The sequence below is a fragment of the Dermacentor albipictus genome, chromosome 5, assembly GCF_038994185.2.
Source record: "Dermacentor albipictus isolate Rhodes 1998 colony chromosome 5, USDA_Dalb.pri_finalv2, whole genome shotgun sequence".
Taxonomy (NCBI): domain Eukaryota; kingdom Metazoa; phylum Arthropoda; class Arachnida; order Ixodida; family Ixodidae; genus Dermacentor; species Dermacentor albipictus.
In genome coordinates this window covers 14,922,440-14,942,114 of record NC_091825.1, presented here as the reverse complement: position 1 = coordinate 14,942,114, position 19,675 = coordinate 14,922,440, and the positions used below count along the sequence as shown (strand labels likewise).

The 19,675-nt window shown below is 44.4% G+C and overlaps 1 protein-coding gene across 4 annotated transcripts in view; it reads right to left on the bottom strand.

Annotated features, from left to right (window-relative positions):
• Nucleotides 1-11,033, bottom strand: part of LOC135906576 (uncharacterized) — a 125,596-nt gene extending 114,563 nt beyond the window's left edge. For 2 of the 4 annotated variants that reach the window (XM_065438029.2, XM_065438031.2), the window contains exon 1: nucleotides 10,380-11,032. In XM_065438029.2, coding sequence (XP_065294101.1) covers nucleotides 10,380-10,804 — 425 coding nt within the window. In that variant the 5' untranslated portion in view covers nucleotides 10,805-11,032. Of the gene's footprint in view, nucleotides 1-10,379 lie in introns of all 4 variants that reach the window. The other 2 variants (XM_070538300.1, XM_065438030.2) reach the window with 2 other exon arrangements.
• Between the last annotated feature and the right edge of the window lie 8,642 nt (nucleotides 11,034-19,675).

Here is a 19,675-nt window from a genome sequence, read left to right as displayed (position 1 = left end):
GTCCTCACTTCAATAGGTGTAGTTCGGATGTCAAATGAGAAGTGGCCACCATGGGAGCAGCCTAAAACAGTTTTGTGGTTGTTCGCCAGGGTCTCAAGGGTAATTTAGGACGCAGGCTCCGTTCCCAAGCGCGTCACCCCTGAGGAAAGTCAAACACCAAGCCGGGTAATACCTGTGCCCATTTGAACCAGTGGGTGCCCACCGGCGGTGGGAATCGAACCTATACTAAAACGGGATGTATTGTCGGGGTTGGAAGTTAACCAAAGATCGATGGGCAGGTTGGCTTTGCGAGCTCACGCAAAAATAAAAAATGAAGCAGTACAAGGACACATCGGTGGGGCCTCGTCTGAAGTCAGAGTAGCGCACAGCAAAATTAGTGTTGGAGAACGACTCAGGAACACGAATCAAAAGAAATGGCGGCTAAAGGGCACAAGAATTTGTACCTAAAAGGCGTGGGCACAATATGGAGGAAGAGGTAAGGAAAGTGGGCAGCCAAGTACAGCCTAATTGAAATAGCAACCAGGAATCATCAGAAGGAAAATGAGAGAAACAGACAGTTATTTGGATGTAAAGAATGGAAACAAAAAAGACCATGGGAATTTAAAAGACTGAGAAAAACAAAGTAAAAACGAAATTTCTATGGTAACACGAAAGAAAGAGCCTTACTATTTGAGGCTGGAGCTGGTTGCGCAAGACCAAAAACATACCGAAGCAAAAATTCATGATTTTATGAGGCATGTATATGCTGCAGAAAAATATTGGAAATACATACTGCAGGAATATTGTACCATTGAGCACATCGTATTGGAATGCGAAGAGATTCACCCAGCGGGACCAGTACGCAACGTGCGCCCTCCAGAAGGGCTTGGATTTAATGCAGCAAATGCGTGGTGCAGACTGCTGCTGCCACCGCGCGATGTGCCATGTGAGGCAATGATAATGCTCAACACTCTCAGAGACTGCACCCACAACAACTCCTCATGCAAACATGTCTCCCTGTGTGTTCCATGTACTGCACAGACGAATAGAAGTGGTGCATGCAAACTCGCCCCTCCTGTATTGGAGTAAATGGTGAACAAGTTATACATTCACCACCAACATCAGCGCTCATTATCATCAACCAACGCAAAGAGCATACAAGGCTTCGCTTATATTGATTTCTACAGTGCGTCGGATCGCAGATTTTATTTGTTAATTGGTACTGTTTGTGCCATTGTAAAACTTGGCGCAATGTAATCATGAACACGAACCAACAAGCGCCTTTCATTTTTATACTACCGTTTAAAGTTCACATCAACTAGTCGTTTGCCACAGATACCCGTCGTATTGGTCGTATTCGTACAGTGGCGCCATAACACCTATCCAACGAGCGCAGTGACAGCCGACATCAGCCTTTGTCGTGCGCTAAAGGAGAAGTTCGACTGTTGGACCGTCAATACAAACGTGCTCCATGTCAAGAGTTTATACCGAAGTTTACCGGCCCATTGGGACGTCAGACTCTGGAGTTTTGCAAGACGCGTAGCGCCACCTGCCGTTGCGAAGAGGCAGTAATTGAGTAGTGCGAAGCCCGACTCCCTTGCTAAGTTGTCTATGCTGCTAGCGACTGCGAAACAATAATTTGCCTAGATTTTGTTCCATATTGCGAGCCTTTTGCGCATTTAACACCCGGACAGAGAGCTATGAATTTCTACGCTAGTCGGTCGCGCCGCCGAACTGCCATAAAGCGCTTCCTGGCTCACTGTTCAGACTGATGGCGGAAACGACGGCGACCGCGATAGCTACGCGCGCTACGAAGAAACGCCGCAATGGACGCTACTGTTGTGTTGTGAATTGCCATGAACGTGAAGGACGGAATAACAACGTTCAGTTTTACCGATTTCCATCGCGATCGTATGAAGGGGAAAGGCGAGAGCGCTGGATACACTCTAAGAAGAAAAGGAGGAAATGGGGTATTGAGGTTACTCCTTTAGGGAAGCAACTGATCTGCCACAACCATTCCTCCCTTTAGGGGGTAAGTGCGAGGGGATGAACTGTTACTCCCCATGCCGTTACTCCTCCGAGGACTAACAGTTGCTCTTTTCCGATGCTCCTCAAAGGAGTAACGGTCATTATTTCCGATGCTCCGCAAAGGTGGAATTAATGAAATTAGGCATTTATACGCTAATGAAAAAGATTACTGAGCTGAAAAAAAAAGAAAAAAAGGGCCCCAAAGCAGGATTCGAACTCACGTCCTCGCGCTCCCATGTTAGCTACTCTAACCACTGCACCACGGCAGATTTTTTTTTCTTTATTGCCTTTTCACAAACGCAAACAAAAAGATCAATTACACGACATGTACATATTCTAAAAACACCAGCCACAGCTTGGCCAGTGTAAGGTATTTAGAAGGGCTTCACAGAAGCCAATTGGTCTAGTACAGGAAGCCATTCCGGGGGTTCACATAGTGCTCTGAACAAGTCGCGTGTGTATATAATGCTCTCAACAAAATAGTGTCTTGCTGAGTGAGCCTGTATATGACAATGTCTGATGTCCATTCTCGTCTTCCATACGCTGTGCATGCAAAGCAGCATTAGCATATCACTCGGCGCTTCCCCTGTTTCTGCACGTGGAAGAAACCGGATTCCAAAAGGGCTTATCGGCAATTCTTTTTTAAGTGTTCTTTGTAGGACGTCCCACAGAAATACGGCGTCATGGCAGTCAATAAAAATATGCTCAATTGATTCTGGCTTATTACAGATTAAGCAGTTTACCGACCAAGGTACAGAAAGACCTTTGCTTTGTAACCATGGCTTTACAGGGAGAGTGTCAGTATGTAATTGAAAAAAGAACGTTTTAGCAGAGGGTCTCACTGGCATTTTTTTAACGCGCTTTAGCACATCGCGCTCAGGACCTAGCCTGTAGGCAGCTCGGTAAACCGGTAATGGTAAAAATACATCGAGAATATCAGAATACAAACGCTTTTTCGTGACATCACACAAGTATTCATATGAGAACCTTGCCTTGAGCAGGCGTACAGAAGTAACCACTTCACGCAAATAAGGACTGAGCGGTCCAGCTCCAAAAGAAACAGATGACACGACAAAGTCAGAGAGATAATCCTGCAATCGTGCTTGGATCACAGTTCTCAAAAACACATCAGTTTGGTCCCGCACAAAGAAGAATCTGCTTACTAGCTGCTTGAAAAACAGGTGTGAGAGCCCTAGCCCACCATTTTTCACCTTGTGAAACAAATTGCACCGGCTTGTGCGCTCCCATTGCGATCCCCAAATAAAGGTCGCAAACACTCGGTGGATTTTTTGAACCGAAGTTCTTGTCATGGCCATCACTTGCAACACGTAGAACACTTTTGCAATTAAAAACATATTACAAACGGAAGCTCTTGCGAACATTGAGAAGTTATGGCCACCCCATTTATCGGTAGCATTTTTGACGCGTTTATTTTCCTCAGACCAATATTCATCAGCATTGAGGTAGTTATTTAGCGGGACACCGAGGTAATTTCCGGGGGAGACGGTCCAATTCATATTACAGTACACCTCGGGGGTGCTCTGCCAGTTGCCATGCCAAAATCCAAGGCATTTCGACCAACTGATCACGCTACCAGTTGCTGTGCAGAACGCCTTAGCAACACTGACAACTTCCTGCACGCTTCTAGCATCAGTGCAAAACACGGCTATGTCGTCCGCGTACGCTAAGACCTTAACTTCACTGCTGAAAAAAGTGAAGCCTCGAATACATGGTGTTGCAAGCAAACGTAAACAAAACGGCTCCAAGTTTATCGCAAAAAGTAGAGGGGACAACGCACATCCTTGTTTCACACTCGACCGCACAGGAATTGACATACTTAATTCTTTGTTGATCACTAATTTGGCTGTGCAATCATGATACACCATTTTAACGCCTTCAGTAATTACAGATCCAACATTTACGTGCTCCAGCAATAAAAACAGAACTTCATGTACAACTTTGTCGAACGCTTTATGTAAATCTAGCTGAATCATAGCTACGCGGTCATGCATTGCGTCACAACATTCCAGAATACTTCTTGCTATGTGTATGTTTGTAAAAATTGTTCTACCTTTAATGCCACAGGTTTGATGCGGGCCAACAAGGGACTTAATAACGTTTTGGAGCCTTCTAGCTAACACTTTCATGTATATTTTATAATCTGTATTGGTCAAACTAATGGGACGGTAGGACTCAACTGAAAGTAATTTTGCAGGATCGTCAGTTTTGGGGATCATTACTACGTGCGCTGTCCTGAACGAGAGAGGCGCTTGCTTTTTTTCATAGCATTCAGCGATCACTCGGTGTAAAGCCACTGCCATTTCTGCCTTAAAAAATTTGTATACGGCTGCGCCCAGTCCATCTGGCCCAGGTGACTTGCCATTACCCAAGTCATCGATTGCCGCTTCAATTTCGGCCACGGTAATTTCAGATTCCAGTGATTCTCTAACCGTGTCCTCTAATCTTGGCATAAGAGTTAGAAAGTGGGCTTTGAAGTACTCGGGGTCATAAATTCTTCCTCCAAGAAGTTCGGTATAAAAATCAACAAATGCACGTTTTATTTCTTCGCTTTCTCGTGTAATTTTGTTGTAATAGCGAATTTCATTTATCTCCTTATTTGCAGCATGCTTCTTTTCTTCACTTAGCACATGCTTATTGGGCGTTTCGCCCAGCCACAACTTTTCAGTGCGCGCCCTTATCATTGCGCCGCGGTACTTATCTTCGTCGATCAACTCGAGTTTCGCTTTCACCTCTCTTATTTCTTTTTTAAACGCTCCAGGCACTTCATGTTCTACCCCTAACATGTACACCAGTTCACTGTGTAACTGTTCCTCTTGTTGCCTTTCCTTGTGACGCAATACGCATGCTCTATCGATTGCAGCAATTTTAAAGTCGCATTTAAACTGCTCCCACACTGATATGAAACAGTTGGTTTCCGTATGCAGGGCATTTGAAAGATACTCCTTGGCTCTCGTGACAAACAATTCATCTTGCAGCAGTTTTTCATTGAACTTCCACAGGAACCAATTAAACTTGACACTCTTTCGTTTTTCGCCTATCGTAATCGAGACCAAACTATGATCGCTAAAACTGAGATATTGTGTTTCATAAGAGGAACACAGTGGTACAAACTTCGCCGGTACGTATATTCTATCAAGCCTCGCATAGGAATCACCTTGAAAGTGCGTATACCGTGCTTGGCCATCTCGCGTCATTGCATAACCAATGTCCTCAAGCTCTCTCTCATTTACTATCGCGTTCAACAGCTCAGCGCTTCTATCGCGTACTTTGAGGCTACGGCAGATTGCTTGACGGGGCTAGGAAATTGAGACAGGTTAAGCATCGAAACGCAGGTGCGGCAATGTAAAAGCGACTCGGCATTTTGTGTATGTTGTGCGGGGAGCGTGTAACGTTGAGTGTACTTGCAACCTACAGTGAGTGCGAAAAGAAATATGCCCGAGTATTCTTAGGGTGCTTTAAACTGAGGCACTACACGATGTAAACGTGTAGCGAGCTCAAACGGGGCACCTAAGACGACAGAGACGGACAATTGCTCTGTCGCTTAGTGTGTCCCGTTTGAGCTACACATCGCTTCAGTTAAGTTCGTAATCTCCTTGGAACGGAAGGAACTTAGGTACTATTGACCAGCAAAATCTGGCAGTCTATCAATGACTTGCGCGTTTAATTTCTATCGCTTACTTATGGGGTGCGCACGAAGGGCATGGCTCTTCACATTCCAACTTTAAATTTCACGCAATTTTCTCACGAAAAGGCAAAGTGCTGGTCTGCATGTAGTTCAATGGACAGTGGACGAACTTCGAACTATTCACAATTTATAGACAATACAGTTCTTGTCGCATCACTGCACGACACGGACGAAAACAGCGGAGTGCATGGGGAGTAACTGTTGCCGTTCGTCCTCCCGTTGCTCTCTTTCCGACCAGGGACTAAACACTTACTCTCCAAAATTTGCACACGGCACGCACATCCATGCAGTTACTCCCTTGAGGGACGAAAGCGCCCTTTTTGGGATGAACTGCGCAGTTACTCCCGTTTTCCCCGGAATTCTTCTTAGAGTGTACGGGCCGTTCAACCTGTTGGGTAATCGGATTACTTGCAATCCCACAACACAGCGACTCGCATGAGAAAGTGCCACAATTTTGTTCTTCTGTAATTGTGTTGCGTAGCCCTGATGGAGGACCGTGGCATTTAACTAAGCGAAAACTCAAGAATATGCAGCCACCACTTCGTCGGTAACAGAAAAAAACTGCGTTGCGAACCATCCTGTTTATGTGCCATCGATATCTCCACCTTTTAACAGACGTCCGCCTCCGCTTGACTCAACAAGTGGAACGGAGAGATTTGGCAGTTCAGCTTAACCAAACATTTTGGTTCGTTCATGAATTCAAAATCCTGTTCTAGAGCATCGTTGTATCGCCAGCTCATTTCTACTTTCGGTATTTTGTATGTCCTGTGCCGATACAACAAGCACGCTTCGCAATGCGCTGAGCCTGATCGACTGCGTTTTTCAAATGTGAGCAATGAATTTGCTCCAAGAGCACTGGATGAGCGATTGCGAAATAACGCACGTGTGTAAAGAAAGAAAATGTCGCATTTATTTACATTTATTTGTCCACGTTTGTTGCTCGAAGCGTCTGCGAAATGTTCAAATTAAGGTACTGAGCGATGCTGTAGCTCCTGCGAGAAAGAAAGATGCAGCGCGTAGGCATTGTAGGAAGCTTACTTTCGTTATGATCGCACGCTGTTTGCTGCCTTGGAAAACGTTTTCTGCTTGCTGCCCTGGAAAAGGCTATGAAAGGATTTACTCTCTGTAAATAATTGCGAGACAAAACATTGCGATAAAATACATAAAAATATTGGAGATACTTAAGTCTTGTGTTCAGGACGTATTCTATATGAACCAATTTGAAATGCTTAGGTTTTTATGCTGATATGCCTATAAACAAAGCTGATGCTCTCTGTGCTTGCGAGTTGCAGCACGCCGAAATAACACTGGAGACTATTTTATATTGTACACGTACTTCGCCCTGCTGAGCTTCCTTCCCGAAGCGTGGATGGGCGGAAGAAGCTTTCTAGGTCCTTGATTTTTAGGAAACCGTGCCTCAACACAAACGAAAAAGAAGGGTCCATTGTTGCCTATGCACCATTGCTTGCGGACAGCTCTCCTTGCACTACTGAGTTAGCGCCGAGGCTGCGATGGGGGCGCTGGTGACGGGTTTTTCTGCAGCGCCGCCTCGGCAGAGTCTGAGGTCTATAGTAGATTGTTTGAGGAACTCGACCTACCTGGTCGCACGCCTGACATCAGCTGGTCGCCGGTTTAGCCAGACCCTTTGGGCACACGTTGCTCATATCAATAAGTTTCGTCCCCACAGTTTTCGGGCTCACGTGGCGAGCTTCGCCTGCGCATCCGTGGAATGCCACAGTCCGGGAAAGGGCAAGACGACGAAAACCAAAGCTAGTGGCAGCCTCTTAAATGAATTCGCTATTACCCGTGACATTATTGAAACATACCGTGCGTCTGTAACGTTGGTCCCGTTGCCCTACAATATGCCTTTGAGTAAGCGAGTATTAAATCAGCGATCAAGATTAACCTTGGCTTTTATCTTACAACGCGATGTGCAGCACATGTTCTCATGGTGACGGGCCCAATGCAAACGGCTATTCATGGCCAACAAATTTGGCGGAATCGGTTCTGCCATTTTTTGTCATCTCTGAAGGGCTACTGCAGCTTACTCTGTCACCCGAAGACACTGTGTCAATGCTCCAGTGCGATTACGAGGGAACTGGGCTACCGCTTTTCAGGTCTTTCATACTCCTCACTGGCGGGACCAGCGCCCCTTGTGGGCCTCCACAATTGGCGTTACATGGAAGGGTATGGTCTACTGCTCGGTCAGCTTTCGCTTTTGGGCTTTTTGCTTAAGATTGTTATAGATTCGCTAAAACATTCTGCTATCTGATGCCTGCAGATACATAAAACTGCAATTACCCTGGGATGGCAAAGATTGCTGGAAATTCACTTCGAGCGCGCAAACCAAACGCACTGGAGAGACGGAATCAGTGCCCCTGTATATAATACTCCGCGAATGACGATTAAAGTTCTCGCACTTAAACCGATATCCGTCCGTGCATTCGCTTATGAACTGGTGCTTCAGTGCAAGACTCTGCAACAACCGTGGTTCTCGGGCAGCAAAAGCGGCCGGAAGAGGAGTCACTTGCGCCTGTTTGTCGTACTCGAGACGACAGTAAGCCTCCTTGCCCATTGACTTCTACCAGAAGTAAATATTTTACAACTTTAAACAGCGAATTCTCCAGCAGAATACAAATCCAGTGGCAAGATTTATTTGATCCGTTTTCGAAATTTAGAAGTATGAAATGCCTATTTTTTTACGAAAACCTATCAGGACTCAGTTATAATTGCTTAAAACATAATTATGGCAACATCAAACGATGACCTTGAGATCAAAAGTGACAGAAAAGAAGCGGCTTGAGAAATTCAAATTATAGACCGATGTCTTATTACAAGTTATTGCTCCTGCTATTGCTTGCACCTGCACCTCTTATTATTGGTATTATTGTGTTGGAAATATCTTGTTGTTAACCTTCCCCCCCCCCCTCCTATGTAATGCCCATAAGAGCCTTGAGGGCATCTAAATAAAGAAAATGACACCCTTTCTGTCATTTCTTGCCACACAACAATATCCTTCATCGGACTTGTCTGCATTTCCTTCTTTTAATGCTGCGAGCCCTGTACTTCCAAGTCACAAACGGCATGCGCGTTATAAACATGACGGAGCATTCTCGACAGGAAAGTAGCAAGCGCAGCGTTTTCATGAAAGAAAACGCAAGCATGACAGATGATTATTGTGTGGCAAGATACGACCCAAAGGCTGTACCTTTGTTTTATAGTGGGTATGCTTCATAATGTGCATTCACTGATCATTGCTTTTGATTCATCGCTTTATACAATACAACGGCACCGCGTCAATGTCCATGGGTGCATAGACAGGGCTCTTCAAGCGATGAGTGACTGTTTGCCTTTTTCAGATAAAGTCAAGCTTTGCTCAACAATGAACGCAAACGTTTCGCAAAAACGCAACACAAAGGCTTCTTGAACTAGAGGCAGTCTTTAATATCAATAAAAAGTCAATAGAAAGTCAGATGTACGATCGCTTGCTGCTTGCCCTCCTGATGCTTACAAGCAACCAAACCTTTTGAAACTGGCATGACTGGGCGCTATTCATTACAGAGCCCAGTGCTCTAGGAGCTGGAAATCACGTTTAGTGCTCTTTTCCCACATGCAGTCATCCTGGTTGTAATCTAATTTGATAGGAAACGTTTTTTCTTTAGCATACGCGCCGAACGAGTTCCATTTGCCACGTCTACGCAACCTATATAGCTGAGTTCCCGAACAGCTGACTGACTTCGTGCTATACGGCATTTAGGCTGAACGACTGCAGAATCAGAAAATGCAACGAAATAAGACGCTACCGCTTGCAAAACTTGGCGATAATTGTCGCCAAACGAAGGTAGCGTCGTTGAGGGTAGCCATAGGGGCTTGTTGGTACGGCATATCTTATTTTGTTGTAGCGCAAACTGAACAAGGACAGCAGAAAGGCACATCTGACGCACACAGAGCTAAGTTTCAAGAGATTTATTGCCCTTTCTCGTTGCTGTATATATATATATATATATATATATATACAGTGAAGTAGACGCGCGTATGAAGCGGTTTATTGACGTTTCGGCCGGGGTCCGGCCTTCATCAGACCCCGGCCGAAACGTCAATAAACCGCTTCATACGCGCGTCTACTTCACTGTGCATATTTACCCGGACCCAGAACTGCTTTATTTCTGGTATATATATATATATATATATATATATATATATATATATATATATATATATATATATATATACCCTTGCTACGTCATACAGCACGTGAAAATTTCTGAAAAAATGAACAAAAAAATAAGCTGGGAAGCACACGTAAGCAGTTTCTTTACTTACATATTCACAGACATGTACACGTTCAGCGCGAACAGCGATAATTGAGCTCTTTTGACGATAATGAAAGAGAAGGTTTGAAAGTTATCGCTGTTTGTTCCAGATGTGCCTTTCTGTGGTCCTTGTTCAGCTTGCGTTACAACAAAATAAGAAGGTAGCGTCATCTACGCGGGAAGGGAAAAAAACGTTTTCTATAGAGCAGGCGACGTCAGCTGCTTATCGTGGCAAATGCTTGTTAAATGCGCCAGCTGATTCTAATTTCCACAATCATTAGCGAGTTCACTTCCTATAGATCTCGAACGCACTGCTCGCCAAAGCAGCAGGGATAGAGCAAAGAGATCCTTACCTGCGCACCTGGTCGTCTTGCCAGTCGCGGGCGCAGGTGGTCCTCATGTAGACGCTCGAGGAGACGTCGGCGAGCCGCACGTTTCGACAAGACATGACAGGCTGTGCATCCCTCAATGGGCTGCCAATGCAGCAGGAGCCGTAGTCGAAGCATGAAGGCTCGCAGTCACAGCTGGGCCTCGCGAAGCGAGTCGCATTGCCAGAGACGTGCTGCCGCGGTGGCCACTGGCTGTGGTTTCCAGGCTTTGGACACGCCGTGTAGTTAGCACAGCTCAAGTTGTATGCTCCACTGAGGAAAGCGTCAACAGCCTTCGTGCCATCGTCTGTAGGTGCACCTCTTGCTCGTAGCACCTCGTTCGGAGTTGAAGCGACGAGTGCGCGTAGCGCGGCGAAAAGGAAAGCTAGGCCCAATGGTGACACCACCATTGTATTCCTCACCGGCAACGTCGGCTTTGACACTAAGCTGGCAAGCACCGGAAATTCAAATGCTATTCACAACAGAGTGCATATTCAACTTGACGACGTGGTCCCAATGCCAACAAGATATTAAGAATTCAACTACAGCTGTGAAATTAAGACAGCACCACCCACATTACGACAGCTGGCGCTTCTTGGCCGCTTATCATGTTGGGCTTCCCGCATGGAAGTGCAATTTTTTTTCTTGACCCGCATGCGTGGTGAAGTCTGCGCACTACTCTTATTCATAATGGATGTTTTTTATTATTATACGAAGCATTCATATGACGTCATGTACGCCGGTTTGTAGTCTTTTTCATAGCTTTCAGCGTGCTAACTGTGCAACAACATAGTGATCTGGATTACGCATGTACATAGTCCATGTACATAATGTTTAGAAATCGCTTTTGGCAGATGGCATAACGCTGTAGTACTTGAGCTAGAATGCTCAATGAGGCGGACCTTACATTCACGAATGATCAAACTCATAATCTGCTAAAAGCAAAGTACAAAAAATAACACTATGGGGTTTTACGTGCCAAAACTACTTTCTGATTATGAGGCACGCCGTAGTGGAGGACTCCGGAAATTTCTACCACCTGGGGTCCTTTAACGTGCACCTAAATCTAAGCACACGGGTGTTTTCGCCCCCATCGAAATGCGGTGGCCGTGGCCGGGATTCGATCCCACGCCCTCGTGCTCAGCAGCCTAACACCATAGCCACTGTGCAACCACGGCGGTTTAAAGGCAAAGTAGGTTCACTAATTTTACCAATATTTTACGTGATGGCACATATATAAATTTACGAATTGTAGCCGGTGAATTGGTAAGGCGTACTTTTCAGGATGACACCACAGTATGATACGAATTTTCAGGGTGACAGCAGTTCCAAGAAATACATTCACAAAATTTACGAATATATACGGCACGTACTATAAATTTTTGCTATTCAAAGCGCCAAATAGCTTTTTGTTCAAAAGTACGTGAAACAGTGAATATTACAGCAAGTTTGATTGCGCTTATTCCTCAATCTGTGCCGTTCCGAAATTCATTCAAAATGGAAGGGCTTTCAAACTTAGGTGCAATTATTAAATGAACTGTATATCGCAATGTAATTAGTTAAAAGCTTAAGTAAAATTGTGTTGCCTGTTTCATTAATCAATCATGCCTATCTATTTATTGCGCATGCATTGTCTACCCTTACAAACATACATATTAACATTACTTAGAACTTCTACCAACGTTCTGTTTACTTTACTGCCAGGCTATTTACATTTACGTTCTAGTAATGTTTTTCATACAACGTCAAAATACTTCTTTCTTACTCTTGTATAAAGAATATTTTCAATACACTGTTAACTGACTTTCTTCTTACTTTTTGTATAAATAATGTTTTAAATGCACCGTTAAACGACTTCCTTCTTACATTTGTATAAATAATATTTTCAATACACCGTTAAAACACCTCCTTCTTACTTTCCTATGAAGAATGTTTTAAATACACCGTTAAAATAGTTTCGTCTTTTGTATAAATAATATCGTAAGTACACCGTTAAAACTCTTCCTTTTTACTTGTTGCAACAAATTCATGAAGTACACCGTTAACATATCTTCTTCTAGCGTTTGTCTAAATAACAATTTAAGTAATCCATCAAAAGGCTCGTTACTTTTGTGTAAAGAATGCTTCAGTATACATCATCAAAATAAACTTTTTTTCTTAAGGACATGTACCCTCAGTACGTGAAGATCTCGTACTGTTTGCCGAAAAATATTTAGAATGAGAAGTAACTTATAAGTTTTTCATAAATTTTTCTAACATACATTATTGCCGACATATGGCATGCTCGGTAATCAAGCTTTTTGTTTTAAATAACAGTGCCAATCCAAGTCCGTGGCGGATTGTTGAGGGAGTGCCACTAAAATGTTTAAAAAAATATGCTCGTAAACGGTTAAAACTATTATATTGAAGGGTTCTACTGGACTACGTGAGCATGCGGTGACGTCTGCCCACTTTAGGAAAATTTGCTGGCGTTACACCACCTGACCCGTGTCATTGCGGGGAGTACTATGCAGGCCACGCGCCAGTTACACAGCTCTATCCCGGCCTTAGGGCTGGGTAATTAATGGCCGATTTGCACTTTAGTTCTGGCACCGCCCACTAGCCGCACGCGTACGGTCGTGCGGAAAACTGCACAGTTCTCACACTGGTTCACAAATTTTTGCATACACTGGCCTCGCACATGCAGTGTAAACCGAAATGTGTGTACCAGTCTGCGAAATGTGCAAATTTTGACTCGATCACATGCATGCGGGCAGGCGATTTGTGTGGCGTGTGGCTCGAGCGTAAATCGGCCCTTACCACGTACTGCTATTGCGAGGCAACCAATTAGCTTTGCAACAAGACAATCAAGTCGGTGCACTGCACGATTTAAATAGCACGCTCGAAGCTGGAACATACGTGCACAGTAGCGTCCCGATATTTGTTCAAAAGAACAACAATATCCGAAACTTGGAGTAACACGGCGCTGGAACGTTGCCATTAAAATGTCCAAAAGCCTGCAAAATACAGTGGCTGCTCAGTGAGAGCCAGTTTTGACCCGAGAAAGCGTACAGGCTGAATATAAAGGAAAGCTCTTCGCAAGCAACGCCTTTCTGTCAAAAAAGAATGAAATTATCGTTACTGTAAAAAAAAACACCTAGCTTTGTTCGCGTCTCTATTCGCACGCTTTCTCCCTGCCTCCTGCTGACGGATTCTGTACACTAAATGAAACTAATAGGACGTTGCCTCCAAGCGAAGGCAAAAGGCGGCTGATCTGCTTTTAGGCGCTGGTTGCTTGCTGTGTAAAAAAAAACTGATCGGAAAGGGACAATTATGCACTCCTAATATTCAATGCTTGCGCTTCATAACACGGCGATAAAATTCTGAGCTCCGACAAGGATTTGTGGTGCCCTTACAACATTCGTAATAATGGCATTCCACCTAATAAGATCCATATATCAACGGCCTTGCTTTTGCCGTGCTTCGGGCGTCTGAAAACCGGTAGCGTCATCGCCACCACGTTTTGGGAATCTATTGAATTATAAAAATACTGCTACAATAAATATCAGCATTATTTTGCGCTGGGCTCCATGAAGAAAATTTTTGTCTTTCAAGGTGACAAGTGCTAAAGGATGTTTTTGCGCAAAATAGAACTACCATATAATTTCCCTATATGATCTAATTTTTCTATTTTTATTACATTTCGAAACAAGTCGATTTCCAGTACAATGATTGTCTAGAAATATAGACTTGCACACCTACTACATGCACAAACAAATTTGACCAGCTCTCTTCTCAGGTTGTTTTTCAACCTAGGCCATCTACTCCAGGGAACTGCACTCCTCCCTCTGAGGGCCGTTGCCAGAAGGCTTTGCGCACACAAAGACCCGCCGCAGCCGCCACCGAGAGGTGATGAATGCCTACGTGTCAGTCAACACTCGCAAGGTAGGGAGGGGAGATGCATGGTTCGGCGTAAAGGGGGCTTTCGCTCGGCTGTGGTCAAGGTGAAGAGGTCCGTGAAAAGAATGTCGCATGGCTTTCTCGCGCATGCCTACAAATTTCACAGTGGTCTGAGTCGAGGCAAGGAAGCAGACCATCCCCCTTGCCATCAGTTCCTATGCGACATGGACGTGGTGAAGTCGGAGCTATGTAGGTGTTTGGTCGTGTATTGTAGCAACAATGTACCTATTTTTGCTGCTGTTTATGCTTACGCAGTGTTGTGGCTGATTCATTAGTGCGAGCCAACCAGCAACGTGCTTGCGAAGCCCACGGCATTTTCTTCGTTACATGACGTGAACATCTCTGCAACTTCTGTGCCAGCTGCGACGATGCAGTGTCGTGTGAAGTGATTTATATTGGCACTGTCCGTGTTTAACACTGCACAAGTAGCGAACAGCTGTTCCTCTAGGCAGCAGCGCGCCGAAGTGTTTTCTGTCATCAAGTTATAATAAAATGTGTGTTCTTCCCATCATTTTCATCAACATACTATTAGTATATCATCGAGAGATTCTCCAGGGACGAGCCGCCGCGAGAACGACGATGAAGTTGGTCTATGTCCTTGGCGCGAACAAGGGGTCCGCCTGGCTGTATGGCTCCAGTGTAAGTAGCCTTTCGTCTTTGCCTCTCCACACGTAACATTCTGGTGGAGGTTAGCCATCCCCGTCCTCGCCACGAAACTCCGAAGTGGTTGGTACATCTAGATTGTTGCCATGCCTCCCGGCGACGAGACCGCCTCAACAAAAGCTTCGGCTTGCCCGACTGCTCAAATCATCACGGTTGCCCAACGGCACGAGCCTGGTTTGTTCTCTGGCCTGGAGGGACAAGACGTTCACCAATGGGTCAAGCTCTATGAACACGCCAGTGCTAATAACAGCTGGCACCCAACGATTATGCTCGCCAATGTCATCTTTTATCTCGAAGGCACCACACGCGTGGCACCGAACGCATGACAACGAGATAACCAGTTGGGACAGCTTCAAGGAAAAGCTACGGGAACTGTTCGCCGACCCCACTGGGGGCAAGTTTGCCGCGAGAAAGGCTCTTGGGTCTCGTGTTCAGACGTCTACAGAGGCGTACGTTTCATATATCCTCAACGTTTTGGCTCTATGCCACAAAGCTCGCGATACTATGTCTGAAGCAGAGAAAGGGGCACATGTGCTTAAAGGCATCGCCGACGACACTTTCAACGTCTTTGTTTTTGGTAACGTCTCGACTATCGACGCCATCATAACAGAATACCGTCACCTTGACCACACCACATCACGCGGCTACCCAACACTGCTCCTACGTCGACATGTGAGGGTCGACCACGTCAGACCACCACCTGTGGCGACGTGACTCATATTGTTCGCAGCGAGCTCGAGGCAGCCTGTTCACCAGCTTTCTCCACGACGCCTCCCGATCCGACAGCAACCACGGTTGCGATGATTCAGGCTGTCGTCAGATAGCAATTTGAGAACATTGGTCTAAACTCGATGTGTTCAATGTCTCAACCCAGTGGTCCCGAGTTCTCTAGCGGCCCTCCTCGAGCCCGGCAGTCCTTTTCTGCCACATCTCGCCGCAACCCATCCGAATGGCGTGCCCCTCATGACAGGCCGATCTCCTTTCACTGCTGTCGCATCGGCGACGTCGCTCGTCACTGAATGCTGCAACCGACTTCTTGAGGCGTTCAGCCATAGTGGCCACTGCTACGCTTAGATAACTTGCTTGTAATAGGCGCCGGACATGTACATTAAAACTGGCGCTCATTTTGTGCATGTAGGATCTGGTGAGAGAAGACTTAAGGCACGACATGGCAATTCCGTTTTTTACTACTTTTGAATGCTTGGACTGAAAATTTAACAACGGCTTCGAAGATCTTGGGGAGTACTGCCAACGAACGTGATTTTGTTTAAAGACCAAGGAAATGTCTAGAAACTGAATTACACGTCGCTGAGGAAATTCTTTGGTAAACTTTTTTCCTCCTCCATAAAGTTGCTCACATACTCAGGTAGCAGCGGAGTCAAACTTCCCTATTGCATGAAATCAGGTAATCATCAACGTAACGAAATATCTTGATAACAGAATCACATAAGGCTTTCTCTAAGCAGATGTCAACCTTACTCAGGTAAATATCGCTAAGAATGGGGGCAGCTTTTGAGCTAATACAAATGTCTGCTTTCTGCAGGAACACGCCATCTCTCCACCCCATCAGCGTCGACTTTGAGTACGTCGAAATAATTTCTGGAAAAGCTCCCGTGGAAACACCGCATCTGTCAATAAAAGCCGACTTTTGCCCTTGTTCTTTAATGCACTCATTTACGGAATTTAGCAACTCGTTATGCGGCAAGCAGTAATACAGATCTTTGATAACTATACTAAAAGCTGTACAATCACCAGGATTTTCATCTCTCAAATACTGAACTAGTGCCATAGAATTACGTAAGCGAAAGGGGTCTGAAGAAACTAGGGAAACTAAGCAGTTCTCTAGGTAACTAGCAACACAGACCTGCCACGTCCCACACGGTTGGGGCGTAGGTCAGGCCACTAACGAATAGCGGAAAGCACAAGCATGGCTACAAAATTGCGGCCTAGCTTTCAGAATGCTTTTCATGCGCTCAATATTTTTTTTAAAATCCAGTGCTTTGTCTTGTACTACATGTTTGAGTTTTGGTAATGATCGTCAAGGTAGTCTATTCTTGCCGCTGATTTCGTTCCTTCCTAAAATTTCACTTGTTGCAATATGGCAGGGTAACCTCCTTAGATAAAGCGAAGACACATTTGTAAAACCTGATGCATATTGTTGCAGCTGGCTGTGTGAGGCTCTCCTGGCATTTCCACACGACACTGGTAAATTACAAATTTCCAGGTTCACAGCAAAATAAATTGAACATTTCTTACTGTTGAAGGCTATGCGGATTCTGGAGGAACCCCTACATCCCCCAGGAACCTGCTGCACTGCTAGAAACTGGACAGAGCAAATATCAAGCACCTGATCTGCGTGCTTTCCCGAAAGTGTGTACAAAACTGGCGCTATACCTTGAGAGTTGTAGGATACGTTTGTGTAATATGCAATGATTTTAATGTATTGCCATTGTCAGGATTTCTAGCACCTGATCACGAATCTTATGTCATAATGGAGTGGCCTCACTTTAATGAACTTACCTAAAGTAGCCTTCTCTGAGTTAAATATAACGGGGGGCTTGAGTAATTATGCCTGTTACACTCCATATAGACTCCATGTTAATCTATCCAAATTGCCTTTTTAAGAACCGCGAATTGAGGTTTCGTACTGTGAATAACGCGCTATAAAGCGTCTAGAAAATTGTGTTCTACCACCTGAAGGCATCGTTTAAGCGAAAAGTACTTTAACCAATGTTTTCGCACGAAAGTTGTACCATCAGGAGCTTCACAGAAGCCTGTGTGGTCGGTGTGAAACATATCAAAAAAGTAAGACCTAGACCAACCAAATACAACTTTGCAAGCAATACATTTCTGCTTGCATATGAAAGCCTTCTTCAGAATAGGGAAAAAGTAGAAGTGCATATTTAAGTAGGCTTTAGCATAAGACGGGGGAGGATTGCTTGATTTCAGATGAGCGTGTGTCCTGTTGATTGTACCTCTAAGGACTCCCGGTACAGGCATAGCTTCCAGTTGCTTTCCGGGAAGAATATGCTAGAGTTAATCCAGTCACTATTGCATTTAGTCCTTCCTGCATGCTTTGCCAAAGCATATGATGTTACTCTTTGCTTATCCACATTGTTTTCATGTTGGCGTAGCCGTTGTTTAATGTTGCCCATCACCCCAATGTCGACATGTTTGAAAGCTCAGAATTCATTTAGGTAAAATTTTTAATGTGGTTTGTTACTGTGGTAGTTGTCTCGCTGATTTAGCATGATTTGTCACTGGGATATCTCTCTTGTTTGTTCAGCTTCTTGCCGGGTTCTTATGGATGTGAGTTTGTGCAGAATGAGATGTTACAAACACACCTTGCATATACATGAAAAAAGGTTTGCAACAGAGATAAAATATATGCATGGGGACATATATGTGTCAATAAAATAGTCGAGCGTCATTTCTGCCTAGAGAAAAAAGTTATGCCTCCTCGAGGGCATGGCTACTTGCACTAATGAACCTCCACGCCATGGTTTTCTGTAATCACTATTTTTATTATCTAAATGCGTATGTGGCATGTACAAACCATTTCCTTCAATTTCTCATTGGAATGAGCAGGCTAAAACTTAATTGAAAGAAACGATGCTTCTACCTTGACAAACCGATTATGAAATTAGTTTGTTGAGGCCGAATATAAAGGGCTTTCTAAATTGAAGCTATCAGTAACTAATAAAGAGTATGCTAACCATGATAATGCTGCTTGTGCATGGGGTTTATTCACTTTGGAAAACAAAATCTTTACACCCAACTGGGGCCACTAATTTGAAAACTGCATGCCTGCAAGGGGAAGTCAGACAATTGTATTCGAAGACAACTGCATCTTGTTTGATACTTTTAGTGCACGTTTGCGTCACTATTAAATCTCAGCTTGACCTTTGGGCCGCTACTCAATCACGCTTGAAGAGTTCAGTGTCTGCTAATCACTAGAACAGCACCACATCTCACTCTGTGTCAAGGTATCACAAGCAGTTGCTTAGCTCCATAGATATGCATGTCATTCTTTTGCATTGAAGTTCCCAATGCTTTCCAGTCTTAGGTGAGAGTACACAGCTACGCAGAATGCATGCATGTTATACGTAAGGCTGATTTATTCTTTAAACTAAATGAGCAAGAAGCAGCTACAGCCGTTTTTGCAAACCTTACCCTCTTTCCTAACCATTTCCTGATCAAAAATGTATAAAATTAACCAGCGCCTCTTATATTGTTTCCCAGGTAGACATCGGCGATGGTGTGTATGTTGAAAAGGACCTGCTAAAGAAACTGCGCCTGGATGCTAACAATTCAGGCTTGCAGTTGGCGAGGGGCCTCAAACTCTTTTTACAAAATAAGAGGCTGAAGAGAGGTTGTTCGTTTGGTGGCCGTCAAGTTCTCATAAAAGGCTTCCAAGGAAGGAGCCGTTGAATTTCAAGATGGTACGTGTGTGCGAAAGAAGAATCTTAATATTCTTTGTGCAGTTTTCAACAAAACTCTTTTTCATGGCAATTTAAGCGCTATGTTATGGTAGTGCTTGGTTTCATTGTAAAATAGCTATTAACCTGATTATAATAGCATACTATAATACAAGATTTGCCAACATAAGTATAAAACTGTCATTACTGTTGGCATATGTATTTTTGTGATTGCGGCTCTAATCATGTGAATGCACTCAT